This window comes from Triplophysa dalaica, chromosome 14, assembly GCF_015846415.1.
Source record: "Triplophysa dalaica isolate WHDGS20190420 chromosome 14, ASM1584641v1, whole genome shotgun sequence".
Taxonomy (NCBI): Eukaryota; Metazoa; Chordata; class Actinopteri; order Cypriniformes; family Nemacheilidae; genus Triplophysa; species Triplophysa dalaica.
In genome coordinates, this window is record NC_079555.1 from 11,984,788 (window position 1) to 12,001,862 (window position 17,075).

General features: G+C 40.4%; 2 protein-coding genes across 3 annotated transcripts in view; both read right to left on the reverse strand.

The window, feature by feature from the left end:
• kcnab1a (potassium voltage-gated channel subfamily A regulatory beta subunit 1a) overlaps positions 1-7,511 on the reverse strand; it is a 150,398-nt gene extending 142,887 nt beyond the window's left edge. The window contains exons 1-2 of one of the 2 annotated variants that reach the window (XM_056765585.1): positions 7,479-7,511; positions 3,270-3,358 (exon numbers count right to left, since the gene is read on the reverse strand). In XM_056765585.1, the coding sequence (XP_056621563.1) occupies positions 3,270-3,340 (71 nt within the window). In that variant the 5' untranslated portion in view covers positions 3,341-3,358; positions 7,479-7,511. Of the gene's footprint in view, positions 1-3,269; positions 3,364-7,478 lie in introns of those variants that run through there. The other variant, XM_056765587.1, reaches the window with a different exon arrangement.
• Positions 7,512-8,300: 789 nt separating this feature from the next.
• Positions 8,301-16,301, reverse strand: LOC130435777 (vomeronasal type-2 receptor 1). Its single transcript, XM_056766611.1, has 6 exons — positions 16,060-16,301; positions 14,254-14,545; positions 13,247-14,122; positions 11,802-12,029; positions 11,253-11,376; positions 8,301-10,012 (listed from the first exon to the last, which is right to left on the reverse strand). The coding sequence occupies exons 1-6, from the start codon at positions 16,299-16,301 to the stop codon at positions 8,931-8,933; spliced, it is 2,844 nt and encodes a 947-aa protein (XP_056622589.1). The 3' UTR covers positions 8,301-8,930.
• Positions 16,302-17,075: the final 774 nt, after the last annotated feature.

Genomic DNA, 17,075 nt, shown 5'->3' on the forward strand with positions numbered 1-17,075 from the left:
AGCAATCTGCCAGCATACGTGCAAATAGGCACAAATCGCTAGTGATCGATGTTCACTGAGCCCATCAAGACTTCAGTCTTAATGCAGTCAGAGCTTCTGCCTTTAAACCAAAATTGCATGCCAGTTTTTATATCACGTTCAAGCAGAAAAGGTTCAGACAGGCAAAAATTGCAGCCGGTAAAACTGATCCGGGCAATTTCCAAGCACAAACACGTATGTCGCACATATCAGCTAATATGACATTTCAGTCTGTTTTTTGCTATGTTTTAAGCTAATGATGTTTAGTCAGGCACACTTCACACTCAGGAATTAATGAGTAATCAAATATGAATTTTAGAGTAACTCAATGCTTCTCTTTCAGATTCTCTTCAGCTCACAGGCTTTGACCTTCAGCGTCACATTTCCAAAGATTAGTGCTGTTTTCTAAGCTTAATAATTGATAAAGGTAATGTCTATCTGGTCTGGACGGTGATCGTGGATAAGAGTAAATGCGTGTTGGTTTTTAGTCTGGGCAAAAAGGTTTGTGAGATGGAAAGTGAGAAAGGCAGGACAGCAGAACGAGAGGCTCAAGAAATTAGAAGCCGGCTGATCGGACCTTGGACGTGACGTGGGGGGAAACCTGAGCACATGGAGGTCAGGGTCTTGCACAATGACAAAGGTGAGAACTCTGTAATTTAAGTCTTGAGCAGAATGACACAGGCAAGCGGGATGCGAAAGTCCGAAGATACAAACTGACAATCCTCGCATACGTGGACACTCATACATGTGAAGGAGAGGTGATGACCATTTGAGTTCCTCATTTCAGGGTAACTAAATGCGTCCTCCACTCAAATCCCCAACTGGTGAACATAACATCATCTTACATCCATCAACAGAGGTTCTGACCTCTGCACCCGTATTGGCAGAGCAGACACGACTGTGATTGGCATGCCGTCACTGGAATGCTATTGAGAGACTGTAACTAAGGCAGCAAACATAACACAAATCAAAAATACACACATATGACCAAACGGTCAACTGTGGACTAAACATGCTCTAAAAACATATGTGGACCCAGACATGAAAACATAAAGAAATTGAGTTCTACTAGTTTCTGCATATACAATTACTTTGACTTTATTCACTTTACCCCCCCACGCACTTTATTCATACACAGAAACCAAAAACACATTTCATCATGCAGCACTTAAACAAAAGAGTTGCCCTCGAGACAGAGATAGAAGATGCATGGCTTGAGATTATTCCATCTCCCAGAGAAGCAGAGGAAGGGTAAAGAGAAGTCTGACATTACTGCCTCAAGAGATTCATTGGGCAAGTTTCAGAACTGAGAATAAAGTATTGGCTTGCTTTAAAGAGAACTGAATTGATTTGGCCATACCTCACTGGATGTGGCCTGTACAATTCTATTGAATAACAATTTAAAGGAACAGTCATAGAAAATGTTCAGTCAATAGAAAAAGTATATAATTAAATTACCCAAATAATTTTGCTACATTGTTTTTAGATACCTTTATAAAATATACAGTGGCACATTTGAATCTAATAAAGCTATAATTTACTGATCCACAAAAAAGTGTACAAATAAAAAAATAAGAAAACACCATGTGTTTATTCTTAAAGGTCCAGTGTATGAAATTTAGCGGCATCTAGCGGTGAGGTTGTGAATTGCAACCACTCCTCCCCTTCCTTTCAAAGCACTACGGTGGCTGACACAGGACTAAGATGTTGTCACGGCTTCGCTTCTTTGTCGAAGTAGATAATGTATTCAGGAAACGCTCAGTTTGTCCTTTTAGGGCTACTGTAGAAACAACATGGTGAATTCCTGTAAGGGGACCCGCTGTGTTTATAGATAGAAATAGCTCATTCTAAGGTAATAAAAACATAACGCTTCATTATGTAAGGTCTTTATACACCTCTGAAGATGTATGCATATTATATTGCATTTCTTTCAATGGATTTTAAATCACACACAGCACCTTTAAGCCACTCTTTTACATATACGTTTAATTTAAACCTACTTTCTTAAATTTAGATCCAAATGACAATTCTGTATCAATTCATTCTCAAATCAATTCAATTGTTTATACACGTCCTTTCCTACTGTTTCTATATTTAAATGTTTTTTTAGATTCTAGGAGTAATACTATCTCAGTAATGAAGGCGAATGAAGCGATGCTGAAAAGAGGAGACCAGGAAATAACAGGCATGAAAGTTCAATTAGGAGATGAAGAATACATTGAGGCATGATAGCTAGTAAGAAAAAAAACTGAAACTCCTGATGAAGCAGAGATGATCAAAATACAGTAGAAGTTTGAATGAAGTGTTAAATCTCTAGACTCTAAAAAAATACAGCTGTGAAATACAGCATTTTCATTCTGAACCGTCTGTGAACTCAAACCATTTTTTTTGCTGTTTGACATGGAGATGAGAGAGCCAAGTGAGAGTCGAATAGGTTACACAGTCTGATATAACTCAAGTCATCAACCCAAATAATACTGACTCATAGCCAGGAGCCTGGTGGCTCATAACCGTGTGACTAAAAAGAACAGCTGTTCTACAGACTTCGATTCTTTCCACAAACACTTTAACATTCATTCTACACTTCTTCACACAAACTGTTGTAAATCTCAGAACAGCCTGCTGCTGTATGTCACAAGAATAGTCTTTTTACACTTCTCACTTTTAAATAAGTGAGGCACTCAGTCACAAGACTTATAGTAATGTTTTGTGTTGTTTTCCTTTATATTTAAGCATTTTAACAACAAAATTGTGTCAGCTCTGTAATATCTTGTGACATGAACAATTAATCATTGCAATTGTATTGAATTCACCCAAACAAATATTTATCCTAATATCCTCTTTTGGGTTTCGACTGACATGAAGGCACTCTACAGTTCGATATAAAATACTCGTTTGATTGAAGTATGTCAACTATCACCTAAAATGTAGGTCCTAAATGACAGAATCAACTTTCTTCTTACTTACAACTTATTAAAAGAGAACATTACTTTTACATTTATTTTATCAGCTGTGATGTTCAAAGAATTGTTATATAACTGGGTAAAAATATCACCAAATGTCATCACAGAAGCTGTTAGAGACCTTTGACATGCGGTGTTTCAAGGAAGACAATCTATCACCTCACAGTATTAATCACCAGGATTTACTGCATGTATTTACAGGAGCTCAACATAAAGTACAGCTCCCTAACTGTAGTAACAGATGGACGTCATAGCTCTGAATCATACAGTAGAGAGTATTTCTCTCACCTGTATGGTATCTTTGAACTTCTGGGAACTCTGTCACTGCCATCTATCACCTCTTGTACTTTATCTGCCATATTTGGTATCCAGTCCACCTGCAAAACATTAAAAGTCACATTGGCTTACATAATAATAAAAATCTCTTTTGACGATACACAATATATCCTATACTATTATTGACTATTTTTAGTTATACGCTGCGACACCTCGGATTTGGAATATTTCCCACATCAAACCGTGAACCATCGTCTGGATTTTGAAACATTAAACATATTTAGTAACATTAAAACATTATTGTTAGTAAAGATGAAGTACTATTTAAATAGTATTTATTAAATTTATTAGCATTGACAGAGACAAATGTCCCTGATGGAGGGAACGAGACATTGTGTGAAGAACGACAGATGGGGTTCGCCCTTGAGAACCAATCAACTCTGATTACTATAGAAAAGGCCAATGAAATTTGGCGAATGAAATTTAAATGCTGGTCCCCGCCCCACTCTCCGCGAGGCGTATACTGACGAGAAAGTGCGTCGGCTGTCTGGTTCAGTTTGCCTGGGATGTGTGTGGCCCGCAGGGAACGGGTCACCTGTTGACTCCACCGGAGGAGGCGTCGAGCAAGTCGTGTTAGCTTCCGTGAGCGTACGCCACCCAGACGATTTGATGTACACCACAGCTGTAGTGCTGTCCTCGGACCAGCATGTGCTTGTCCTGCACGAGAGGCCGCAGCCTGCTCAGTGCAAGTAGCACAGCCCGCAACTCTTGGCAATTGATCTGCCAGCGCAGGCGGGGATTCGTCCAACGCCCCGCTGCTGCGTGCTCGTTACACACTGCACCGCACCCCTGCAGGGAGGCGTCCATCGTCACCATGACTTGCCTCGTTACCTGCCCAGAGGAACCTTAGTCCGTCGAAAGGTCATGGAAGCCAGAGGGTTATGATGCGAACCGGGGACAGCTTGTCCTTCTCTCGGTTGACCTGTAGTCCCAATCGATCTAGGTGCTGGAGCACCAGGTCCCTTTGTGTACATAACAGATCTCGCGAGTGTGGCAAAATAAGCCAGTCGTTGAGATAGTTAAGTACCCGCACACCTTCCTTCCCTCAGGGAGATAGGGCGGCTTCCACGATCTTCGTGAAGACCGTGGGGACAGGAAAAGACTTAAAGGGAGAACAGGTCGATTGCCACAAAACCAATCCTGACACCTGATGGATGTCAGGATGCGCCTCTGCGTGAGCATCCTGAACGGCAGCTTGTGAAGGTGCTTTGTTCAGGGTACACAGACCTATGGGGCGCTTTCTTGGGAACGATGAAGTGCGGGCTGTAACCCACTGAACATCTTGGTTTTGAGGGACAAACTCGATGCCTGTTTCGCCAGAAGGGTGGTGACCTCTACCCGAAGTATGGAGGCGAAGTATGCCCCGAAACTTGGGAGAGTCTCTGGCGAACTGGATCGAGTAACCAAGACGGACCGTACTCATTAGCCACCGAGACAGTATGGGCAGCTGTCGAGCTCCCAGGGACGAGGCAGGAGCCGTCCCGTACCGACCGATCAGAGACCGTGGCTGTGAAGGTCGGGCCTGATGTTGTTCTCCCTTGGGTATTCCCGTCAGTGTCACTTCTTGCGAGAAGGTTGCTGATGGGGTGGAGGTTTCCCCCTCGACCTCAGCTTCCGGGGTGCCGCCTGTGGGGGCACAGGAACCGGAGCCGATGTCGAAGGGTTCCTGGGCTGCCTGGAAGCAGACGTCACGCGGGATCTCGGAGGCCTCTAGGCGGCCGAGTCGCGGAGCGGTAAAATGTGGCTAATTGCCACTGTCTGCTTTTTCACCATCAAAAACTGCTGAGCGCAGTCCTCGACGGTGTTACCAACAACCCACCCTGCGAGACGGGTGCATCAAGAAAGCGGACTTTCTCGTTGTCACTCATCTGCGCAAGGTACAGCCGGGGGTATTTCTCCTGGACCACTACCGTGGACATTGTCCGGCCCGACATTTGGTCGCCCATAGAGCGCTGTCAGCGGCGGCACGGAGATCCTGCATTATTCCCGGGTCGGCCTTACCCTCATGGAGCCCTCTCAACGCCTTGGCCTGGGGGACCTGCAGGATGGCCATGGCTTAGAGAGGAGGCAGCCTGGCCCGCAGCAGTGCAAGCCTTCGACACCAGTGATGCCGAAGTCCTACACGCTTTGGACGGTAGGCGTGGCCGATTCCCCCAGGTAGCAGCCGTCTGGAGCGGGCCATGAGTGGAGCACTCCAAGTTTTACACAGCTCCTCATGCACCTCCGGGAAAAAAATTGCACCCGGGGTGGCCGCGGTTTGCACCGCGCGCTGACCCCAGGAACCACTTATCCCTGTGTTAGCATGGCTGACATCACTTCTGCTTCCTCCTGAGCTCGACCCCCCAGGGGGGGAGCTTGGATTCGTCAGAGTTGGTTGGCCCGTGATTACTTGGCTGGCGGGTTTACGTTCGCAGAGGTCCCCACATCACTAACCCTGCTAACACTGGCGGGCATCGGGGCCTTAGCCACCGACATCACGGCCGGGGTAGCAATGAAATGGTGGCTGGTTCCCCTTAGGAAGACAGCCACCCGTAACCGCAACTTCTGTATGACCATCTGCCCGCAGTGCTGGCAAGATGTGTCAATGAAAGCTGCCTCAGTGTGCTGGACGCCCAGACACTCGACGCATCTATCGTGTCCATCCCCCTCCTCGATGAGAGTACCGCACCCAAGAGAACAGCGGGACATGCCGCTCATTTTGTCCCAAGACACTCATTTTGTATTCTGTATGTAAAAAAGAGATACCACATGTGCTATTAAAAACGCTTTAATAATAAAAATATATTTGTCACGTGGCTGTATTTAAAGACTGATTCAGTCATTTTATACTAGCGCTGGGAACAGAGAAAGTCGATGTCTCTGTAATAAACTACAGTTTGTGCAATACAATCTACTAAATAAAGTTTGTCCAGACATTTTGTTTTTAAAATGTCACCAACAAAAAAAACTGTAGGCCTTTCAACATTGGCAACGCCAAAGGAACAATCATAACAATTTTATTAATAATATAGTAATATCATAACCCACAAAACCTACTCAATTTACTCTGTTAACATTAATATTGACGTTACCCTTATGTCTTAAAAAGGAGAGAAGTAGCATTGACACAAGAAAATAACTTAAAATTTAATAAACGGTCGCTTAGGACGTCCATCAGGTCATGACACTGTGAGGTCAAAATAAAGATGTGGGCCCGGTTGCATAAAGCACCTTAAGTGTAATTTTCCCTGAAGTGTGACCTTAAAAATACCTTAAGTTTTACCTTATTATTCTCCTATTGTCTTTGGTAAAGGGAAATCACACCTTACGTCTCACACTTAAGGGAAAAACTTAAGGTGCTTTATGCAACCAGGCCGTCACAGTGGTGTGTGATTGTAGGCTATTCACGAGAGTAGCATCTGCCTGCAAACCAAGGGGCTGCATTTTCAAGACCGCATTTCTGGGGATGCATTTCTAGGACCAAAAATGTTTTTACGTATATTTTATTTCTTAATGGCAGTTTTTGTTGCTTTTAACTTTTCGGCTAAACAAAACCATGACCAAAACCCACCAAGATTTTAACTCAACTATTTGCTTTTCATTGCGAGCCTAAATCAAGCCAAGATTTGGCCAAACTGATGCATGGCTTTTTGTTTCTTTTGGCTTGAGACTCACACCACAACCAACCCTAATGCTGTTTGACACAAGACTGTGGAATAAAGCAATACCAGGACTAAGCTATAGAAGTGCCAAATGTAAGCCCTTTTCAGCCCAGAATTTGTTGCTATATCTGTGGTGTAGTTCTGTCAGTTTCCAACAATTCAAACATCGTTTGGAGTTTTAAATAGAGCTTGCTATACATGATAAAATGTTGATATTTTATTAGAACACTTACATCACTTAAAGAAATGTTTAGGAAAGAAATTGTTTTGAAAGCACAAAGAGGACATAGGTACTTAAATGATTCAAGTCCATGAAACGTGTCTTACATATTTTTTGTTTGAGAACCTTTGATCTATACACTGTAACCTGACAAGACTCTCAAGGACAACTCTCAGCATGAAACCGGCCTGCTAAAATAGTAGCAAGCATAAACTTCGTAACACCCATTTGACCGCATGTATCATTAATATCATGCTGTATATTACTTTACAAAGATCTGATGACTTATTAAAATCATACCTTCACAGGGCCGTCAGTTTAGCTGGTTTCCACTCAGTGTTGTCTGTGGTCAGTGGTCTTAAATTAGCCTTATTGCCAAACCCTTATTCAGGCATTTTGTTTATACCACATCCACAGTTACTCAGACACACACCCATATCAACTGCAAAGGTCTTCCTCAGGCATGCTAGGCTTCCCTCACACAGGGTATGTTGTTACACGTCCAATTATAGACAAACACCATCCCTCCACAAAGCATCTACAGTGGCAAGTGATACCGTGTGACCACTGGATACTTCCTCTCTGTAACACAAAATGTCTGAAAATATTGTTTCATGCAAGTATTTAATCAATGCCAACTTTGGTCATATTTGGCTAAAAATAGTAGGTAGATACAGTATATTATGCATGGTCAAATTTATTGTTGAGGACTGCTGTTTTTGTTACTCCCTGGTTTCTCTTAACGCTTATTTTAACAAAATAGGAACCATATAGTAAGAGTCTACGGTGATAAATTTAGCAGTGGAGAGATACAAATAAATAAAGATGGAGTCTGATTCAGCCTTTCAGTGTCTGCTAAACACTTCGTGTCACATGGTGTCTGGAAATGTAAGGTAAAAAGAGAGAAACAAAACTGGCAATTTAGTGTAACTGTTTATTTTATCAATACGATAAATGCAAAACATATGATAATGATTAGTACATATTAGTTGAGAAAAAGACATGAAAATGAAGACCCCTTCAAAGATGCCTGTGCAAAATTCAGCATAGCTCTAAACAATTTACAAAGGATTTAACTTCGCCTCCCACATCTCTAAATAACACACCCAGTTTATTCTAATCTCACCAATAAAACCTTTAAAGAAACTTTACATTTAGAAATAAAGCATAGTTTACAGAAGTTTCACAAAAATATACTTCATGTATGTTAGCAAAACTATTGCGATACATCTTTTATTTATCAAACAGGAGCAACTGTGGTACTTTTATGTGGAGAATATCCGGCTGCTGAAGTCTCAGTGCTCCCACCTGCTGTCAGGAACCTGCATTACCTCTCTATTGTCATGTCTTTAAGACAGGAAATAAGTTTTATTTTATTTATGTGCCGACTCTTGCTTCATATCAACAGCTACACTAGTCAAAAAACACCCTGAGTGCAAATTTCATGTTTATTTAAAAGGGTCATATCGTGAGGAATCCAATTTTACTTTCATTATTTTCCTTCCTTTATTTTCTTAATCAAACATGGCATAGAGACTGTTATTAAAGAACATGGCAGTTAGAAACTTGACATAGATTTAAAATAGAAATAGAAATAGTAATAATAATGTATGATATGACCCCTTTAAGGTCTCTTTACTGTTATTCCTATTCTGTTTTAGATCTGATATGTAAATTTATATTTATGAAATATGAAGTTCAAACAAATAAATCGGACTTGAAAGTTCATAGTGATGTTTTCAGGCACTGTCTTCATTCATCTAGAGACACGGTGGACACAGTGGTGCCATTGCCGTTGGCAGTGCTGGCTATAGACGCTGAGCTTCCATTGGCAGCTGTGCCACGAGATATCGGTCTGGTAATCATCATCTCCTCTTTGTTCCTCTCAGGCTTGATAAGCAGCACATAGACCTTGGGGAGAAAAACACAAGCCAGCAGGCCGAAGCTGGAAGCCAAGATGGCAAAGATTTGCACAGCCACCATGAACTTCCCCCGTGTGCTCAGGTAGGCCGGCACGAAAGAGATCCAAACGATGAAAAACACCAGCATGCCAAAGGTCACACTCTTGCCCTCGCTGAAGTGGTCTTCCAACTTTCTCGCCACGAAAGCAAAGGCGAACGCGACGACTGCCAACAGAATGTCATAGCCAAATATGGAGCAGATGAAGATGATGTTTCCAGGATCACATTCTAAGATGATCTTAATGTTCTGGGCGGCCGTGTTTTTCACCGGGTGCGGAGGAACTAGGAGCAGCCACACAGTGCAGCCCACCACTTGGATCAGGGTGCACACTATCATTATCGCCCTCTGGGTTCTGGGATGTATGGGGTCAAAGTCATTCTTCTGAGGTATGGCTGGGGCAATGACAGCGGTGTCGGGACTTTGCTCAGAAGCTGCCGCAGCCGCTTTGGCCTTCTTGGAGGCATTTTTGACGGCTTTAACCGCTCTGGCTCTCAGCATGAGAAGAGCTGACTTCCCCATGATGGAGGAGAGGACCAGAGCAAAGCCAACAGCCAGTGCCACCTGGCTGGTCATGCAAGACCACATCTGAGGCTCTCCCAGGAAGACAATAGAACAAAGGAAGGTGATGACCAAACCGAACAGCAGGGAGAAGCTTAGCAGTGGATCATTGACCTTCACCAGAGGGGTGTTTAGGTGAATAAAGAAAATGATGGCAACTACGATAGTCAAAAGGGCCCCAAAAGCAGAGATGGCGATAAGTGTGATCCCAAGAGGTTCCGAGAAGTCCAGGAATTCAATGGTCTTTGGCACACACTCATCATGATTTGCATTGGACCAGTCGTCTTCATTGCATTGGATACAACCTCTTGCATCTGTTGGAAACGCACAAGTGATTCAAAGTGATTATTTGGCTACATGGTTAAAGAGTACTTAACATGAGATCATGAAAATGACATTTCATGCACTGTGGAATGATGCCGTGTCTAAAAGTAAGCAGTCTACCAAGATGAAATCCGAAGGTGAATGAATAACAAAGTTATAGGCTTGAAAAAAAGGGAGTCGACTCTGAATCACTCAAAAGAGTTGTCCCGATTCGTGAACCGCCGCAGATGTACATCACTACATATAGTCCCCGCCTACATTTTGCTAGGACTTCCAGCGAAAAACTTCACTCTTCTCCTACAAACACTGAAGTTTGTGAGGGTCATTCAACGTAGACCAATCACAGCAGACTAGACCATCTGAATAATCACATCATACTAGACCATCGGACCAATCACACCAGACTAGGCTAGCGGAAAGGAGGCGATTATACAGATCAATTGCGAAACAAATCATTTGAGAGTTAGTCAAGAATTACGGTAAGAATAACTGCCTATTATTACGAGATAATAGTGTTTTTACACCTATGTACAACAACTTGTTGTTGAACACTTCATAAATCAAAGTAGGACCTTAGAAATCCCTAGTTATGTACTCTTTAAAAATGACAAGAAGCTTTCTTTGCTATTTATAATCGCTGATCATATATTATCAGGAGGATAAGCAGCTGCAGAAAAAACTAATAGACCATTTCAAAATGATTTCATTTTTCAGAATTGACTATTTCTAGGTATGTGTTAAGGTAAAATTACTATTTTTGTTTTATTCTGTGAACTAATAACAATATTTCTCCCAAATTTCCAAGTTTTAATTTGCATTTATGTCAAAATAACAGAAAAGATGCTCTGTATTTTTCAGACCTCAAATGCAAAGAAAACAAGTTCATAATCACTTTTAAGCAACACAACAGCAATATCTGTATTCAGGAAATTTCATAAAAATCTTTTACGGGATAACGTTGATTTTTATTACAGTTTTCATGTGTCTTTTCATGCTGTCAGTCTTTCACATTGCTGTTGGATGACTTAATGTCACTCCTGAGGTTTGATTTTGTTGAAATCCAACAGACACTGGACTGGAATGGACACAATAGATCTAGAAATGCTGATTTGATGAATTTGAATGATCTTTTAATTATTTATATACATATCCATCGGGTGGAATATCATGCCTCTCCAAGAAACGCACAAACACACGCACCAACAATGTTCATAATGATTAACTCCTGACCTGTTGTGTTCGAGATCTCGCCATCTGCACATGTGATGCAGTCAAAACAGCAAACAGGTTCTCCCTGACGGATACCCATCCTGGTTCCCGGCTGGCACCTCTCACTGCACACAGAGCGTGGCACCTGTGACACAACAACAAAAGACCGCAAGAAGTTTCATGTCAGTTCACCGGGGAAGCACGTCAGTTTGTTTACTTTGTTTCTTATAGAGATTCCACATGCAAAAATGAGAAGCAAACCGATAAAGTCTCAAGCCTCTTTAGAAGGGCACCTGTTATAAGATGGGAAAAACATTATTACATAAAAATGTCAGTGATTGTCAGTGATTTGGTGGTTACAGGCCATATTATGTAATACAATATTTAATTAGCATTAAAAAGCCTGTAATAAAGTTTGAAAGGTTGTTTCTTGTACAAGTGAAATTAACGTTTTGATTGTCAACCACACAAAATAACTATTTTAACCATTTCTTATTTTCATATTGTCAATGGTAGTAAGGGTGATTTGTCAAAAGATTAAACACGGCACACATAGTGTAACCTCCTCACCTCCAGAATTTCATTGTTCCAGATGATAGAGGTGTTGTCAATTGTCAATCTCTTATCTATGGGCAATGTGCCACTATAGTTACCAATGGAGTGATATTTAACCCCACCCTCTGAATCACTCTGCCAATTTAAGATTTCATAAAAGCCTTCCACATCGCCATTATTGAAGTAAATCTCTTCTCCGGTGTGAGGGACTTTAAATCTGAGATTCTTCAGGTAGTACATCAGCTAAAGAAGAACACAAGAAGACATGAACGAGACATGATTAACTAACAAAGATTAGTGTTTCTGTAGCACATTTGATAGAGCACTTTTAGATTTGCAAAGGTCATAGGTTTGAATCTTAAAGATGGGGTAGCATGCTATTTCATGCATTTTGACTTCTTTACACTGTTAAACATGCTGGCTTCTTATGCTTAACATGGTAAACTTGTTAAAAAAATGAGTGAACGTATGACGTAGTATTTCTGTGTTCGATACACTCCCCCAGCACTCCAACTTGTTTTGCAAAGTTGAACTGTCTCACTCATTTATAAATTTGATGAAACTAAATACTCTTCGAAGATAGAAAGTATGCAATACTACTGTATAAGTATTCATGATTAATTTGAGATTTGCAGAAACTGTGTGAGTTACCCCATCTTTAAAGAACACACAAAAATGAATCATTTGACACCATTTTAAGCCCCTTTGAATACAACTGTGTGTTGAATGCATTAACGAACATTTAAAAAGACATCGTTTTTGTCTGTGTTGTTTCTGTTCCACATAAGTGTGTAACATTTTAAAGCTGCAATCCACAACTTTTACCTCTCTATCGCCATCTCTGTTTGAAACATTAAACTGTAGATTATTTGACATGCTTTTCTTTACGTGTTGAAAAAACATGTTGTGCAAACTCCGTGCTCAAATTAAACCCCATTATTATAAACTTACACTTCGGAATCAAGAGGGGCTAAGATGAAATTTCTTTACTTGCTCAGTTTCTGATTATTTTAAAGTTATTGTGTTATAAATTGCAGCTTTATACACCCATAGCAAATAAGTGGTTAAAATTTATGATGATCTTTTTAGTCCTGTCAAATTAATTAATTGTTGAATTAATTAATAACAATTCATCCATTCCAAAATAAAGGACTGTGTTTATATAATATGTGTGTGTGTGGCATTTACATTTATATATATATTGTATATATTTAAGAAATATGAGAAATATATATCTATATTTACATAGTGTACATATTATTTTAAACATACACATATATATGTTTATGTAAATATATGTTATACATATGTATGTGCGAGCATTTATATATATGCGAGCATTTATATATATATACAGCATATATACACCACACATATATTATATAAAAAGATTTTTTTGGAATCGAATCATTTTTGTTTTTTGTTTACTTGCTTTGTGTGCTTGTTGTTTTGTGTTTTACCTGCCAAGGCTCAAATTTATCAATGTCAGCACAGGTGCCGCCATCAAAAGGGCCATACCCTGGTACACAATGCTCCAGATTATGAAGGGCATGTGCCACGGCATACACAGCCTTATACACATTGTACGTAATCCTCAACTGTGACACGTCTGTGAATGTATTATTTAACTTGCCTAACATCTCCTTCCCATTACAGAGGCCTTCGGGAGCTAATCTGACATCCTGAGCACTTGTAATATTCCCTGATTCTCTGGCCTCTCTTGTCTGGGCATTTTGCATTGCCTTTTGATAATTCAGCGTACAGTTAAAAGCTGTCTCCCAAAACTCTTCTGTCAAAGGGTCCTGATAGGGATCGATCTGCAGCAGGTGCTCTTCCAGGCCGGGTATTGTGGCTTTTCTCACAGCGAACCCGATCGTGCCACCCAGAACGGGCAGAATATTGCGGTGATGTGAGATGGCAGCAGACGTGACCCAGGCCTCGCTTGCAATCCACGTGCGATTGGTGACATTGTTCAAAAGCAGTTCTTCCACCAGGAGGCTCATATCCACATCAGAGGAGAACACCACAATGATCTTAGCCGTGGAGTCCAGCACCGTCTGCACAATGCGCTGGATGGCCTCTGGGCTGCTGACCTTGGGGAGGGTTTCAGAGAAGGATGTGCAGACCCCTGCTTCTTCCACCAGCTCCTTGAACCTCTTGATGCCATATTTGCCGTAATCGTCTTCGGCTGCGATGGTACCCACCCAGGTCCAGCCAAAATGCAGCACCAGTCGCGCCATAGCCACAGACTGATGCTCGTCACTGGGTATAGTGCGGAGGAAGGTGGGGTATTGAAATCTGCTTTCTAAAACTGAGCATGAAGATTCGTAGCTCATCTAGTAATGTGGAAAGAAGAACTTTAGTTCTAACACCCAAACTGATTTGTTGTGATTCTTGGCTTTATAATATAGCAATATCTAAACATTAAAAACATCACAGATCAAATACAGTAAAAATTGAAGGTTACTTGTGGGAAATAGTAGAGGCCCAGGATCCTGGCAGTGGCAATAGAGAGATCAGAGCCTCCAGCCCCGATCAAAGCCGAAAGTGGAGGACCATCTCCACATCTGTAGTTGGGCACAGCCTCATCTTGGCCTGTCAAGAAGGTAAGGGTCCCCTCCACAGCTTTGGAAATGGTGAAGCACGAATCATAGATGACATAACCTAGCTCAGTTTTGGGTAACAGGTCGACCCTGGCGTTGATCTCTTTAATGGCAAACAGCATGGTCTGAGTCCAGCGGAAAGTACGGAAGTTAAAACTGAGGGGAAATTCACACATTAGAATTCAATACAATGGGCAGGTGTCCTAGACATAAATGAATAGCACTCCTGGATTGATAAACACTGTATATATTATTGAGTGTTGTTCTTTCAATCGAAGACTGGAATCATTTTTGAGTGTAAACAAAGCATAAAGGAATAGTTCTCCCACAAAATTGTTCCCATTGATTGTTCATATTAGTCATAAAATGACTATGGTGAAGTCAATGGGAAATGTTTGGGAGTGCAAAATTCCTTCAAAGACATTTTGTTGTCATTTCTTAAGTACGTAAAGCCTGGATGATGTTCCCTTGCTTTGTTTAACATGGATCGGTAGACATGACACAGAAGTCGCAAGTTGTGTCTCTTCCATATTGTGATGTATATTTAAGTGAAACGGCTTCTGGAATGAGATAAAAATGCATGGCAGGACTTGATTTTGTTCTTTGGGAATTGATTGGATCATTGAAAGTTAAAACCATGGTCATTGAACAGTCAATATAGCCTCACCCTTATGCTAAGACATTCGTCATGTAAAGAAGAGACTTCGTTTGAAAGGGACATTTTACATTTATTGCACATACATGTAAGCAACAATGACCCTCACAGATGAATTACTTGTAACAAAACACTGCAATATTAAACTAAGAATGGTCAGTTTTCATTTCATGGTAACCAAACGCTGCTCTTTTGCATACAGCCCATAAGGGGTCAAAGTTTAAAATGTTTAAAAATGCAAAATGGAGAATGAGATGTTGCAGAAAGAACACATACATTTTGCATTTTAAATGTGATTCATAGGTCTCCCATGGGAATTTAAGGGAACTTCACAAAATGTTCCAAAACACACAAAATATGACCATGTGCTTTTGCATATGTAATAAGTTGTTTTCAAAAATAATATAAATGACACCGTATAGATTCGGAACAATATGTATGTTGTTGGAAAATAGATACAAAATTAATTTTATTGAAAATATTACTCTACAAATGTGTGATGTGGACATTTAATTTAGTCCTCAATTCTCTCTAAATTTAATACAATTTTTCTTGCATATCTTGATTTGCTTGTCAAATTAACTTTATGATATTGTAAATAAATGGCATTTCTTTTATAATGTATCAATATACTGTAAATATCAGGTGACTGGGGATTACCAATGTAATACCAGTTAACACCAATAGGTGTATTGTATACAATTAATTTCAACATGTAATGAGTTTATGGAAAGTAACAGTGATCTCCAGGGAGGCCAACCTGCGATTTTGATAACAACGATGACAAAGAAAATCTGTATGAATGAAGTAACAATCCAGGAAATGCAGTGTAATAAAACATATTAAACAGTTTCCAAATAACGTGCATTTCATCATAAGCCTTACAAGTCAGCAAATTCAATAACAAGCATATAGTTGTAAAAAGGACTATACTATTATTTCAATACACAAGTTCTAGACAGCTTTTCTTCCAATCTGAAATCTTTCTATGGTTATATAAAAAGTGTAATCTTACCCCTCACATTCCGAGGACTCTGGAGCGTTTGTGGTGTTGCCGTCAGTTGATGCCAGGCGATTATGAATAGGAAACATACCACCAATAACCACCGTCTTCTTCTCCACATCCTTATATCCGCTCAGATTGAATTTGGCTTTGAGTTTGCAGCTGGCCTCAGCATTGGTCGACACACAGAAATAAGAAATAACGCAAAAAACGAACAATAAACGTTCTTTCGAATTCTTTCCAGCTAATTCCATTTTTAATATAGGAACATGCAGTAGACACTGCTCTGATGTGCATGTGTTGGGAGAAGAGCAGACACTGTGGATTACTGACGCTTGAGTTCCCAGCATCTCCACTGGGAACTCAAACGATTGCATAAGACAACTTCATAAAACATTCTCTGAATGTGGATTCACACACTGACCCGTGTTAGTGAAACACGAGTTTAAATAAACTGTAAATATTAACATGAAAACTAATAGAGCCCATGATGTGCCTGCTGGAATAAAAACAAAACAACGTATTGTTAGAATGGTTACACTACAAGTGAACCGTTACCTATAATTCCTTCATGTGGTGTTTTGAGTGTTTTTTTTTAGATAATAATGTTATATTGGATCCTATTCAATAGATAACACCCAGAACACATTACCAGTTGAGACCCATAGACATTACATTACAACCAATTCAATTCTGGGTGTCACCATTAAATCCATTAGAATGTTTGTGATATATTGTTTTTTTATCGGCATATTATCAGCTTACTTTGTCTATAAAATGTATCTCTAATTTTTTTCTCTTTATTGAAATAATGAACACATATAATCTGTATATAATCTTTTCGTTCACATTATTTAACAATCAGACTACTGACTGCATTGTCGAAAAAAGGGCAAACTGCATATTAGTTCCTCAGAGGTACATTGCAGGTACATCTAGGGTACTGTATATGACAGCTTGACCATTTTTTACCATTTCTTCTGATAGTGTGGGAGAGGTGCTATGAGGTGAAGATGATATAGACGAAC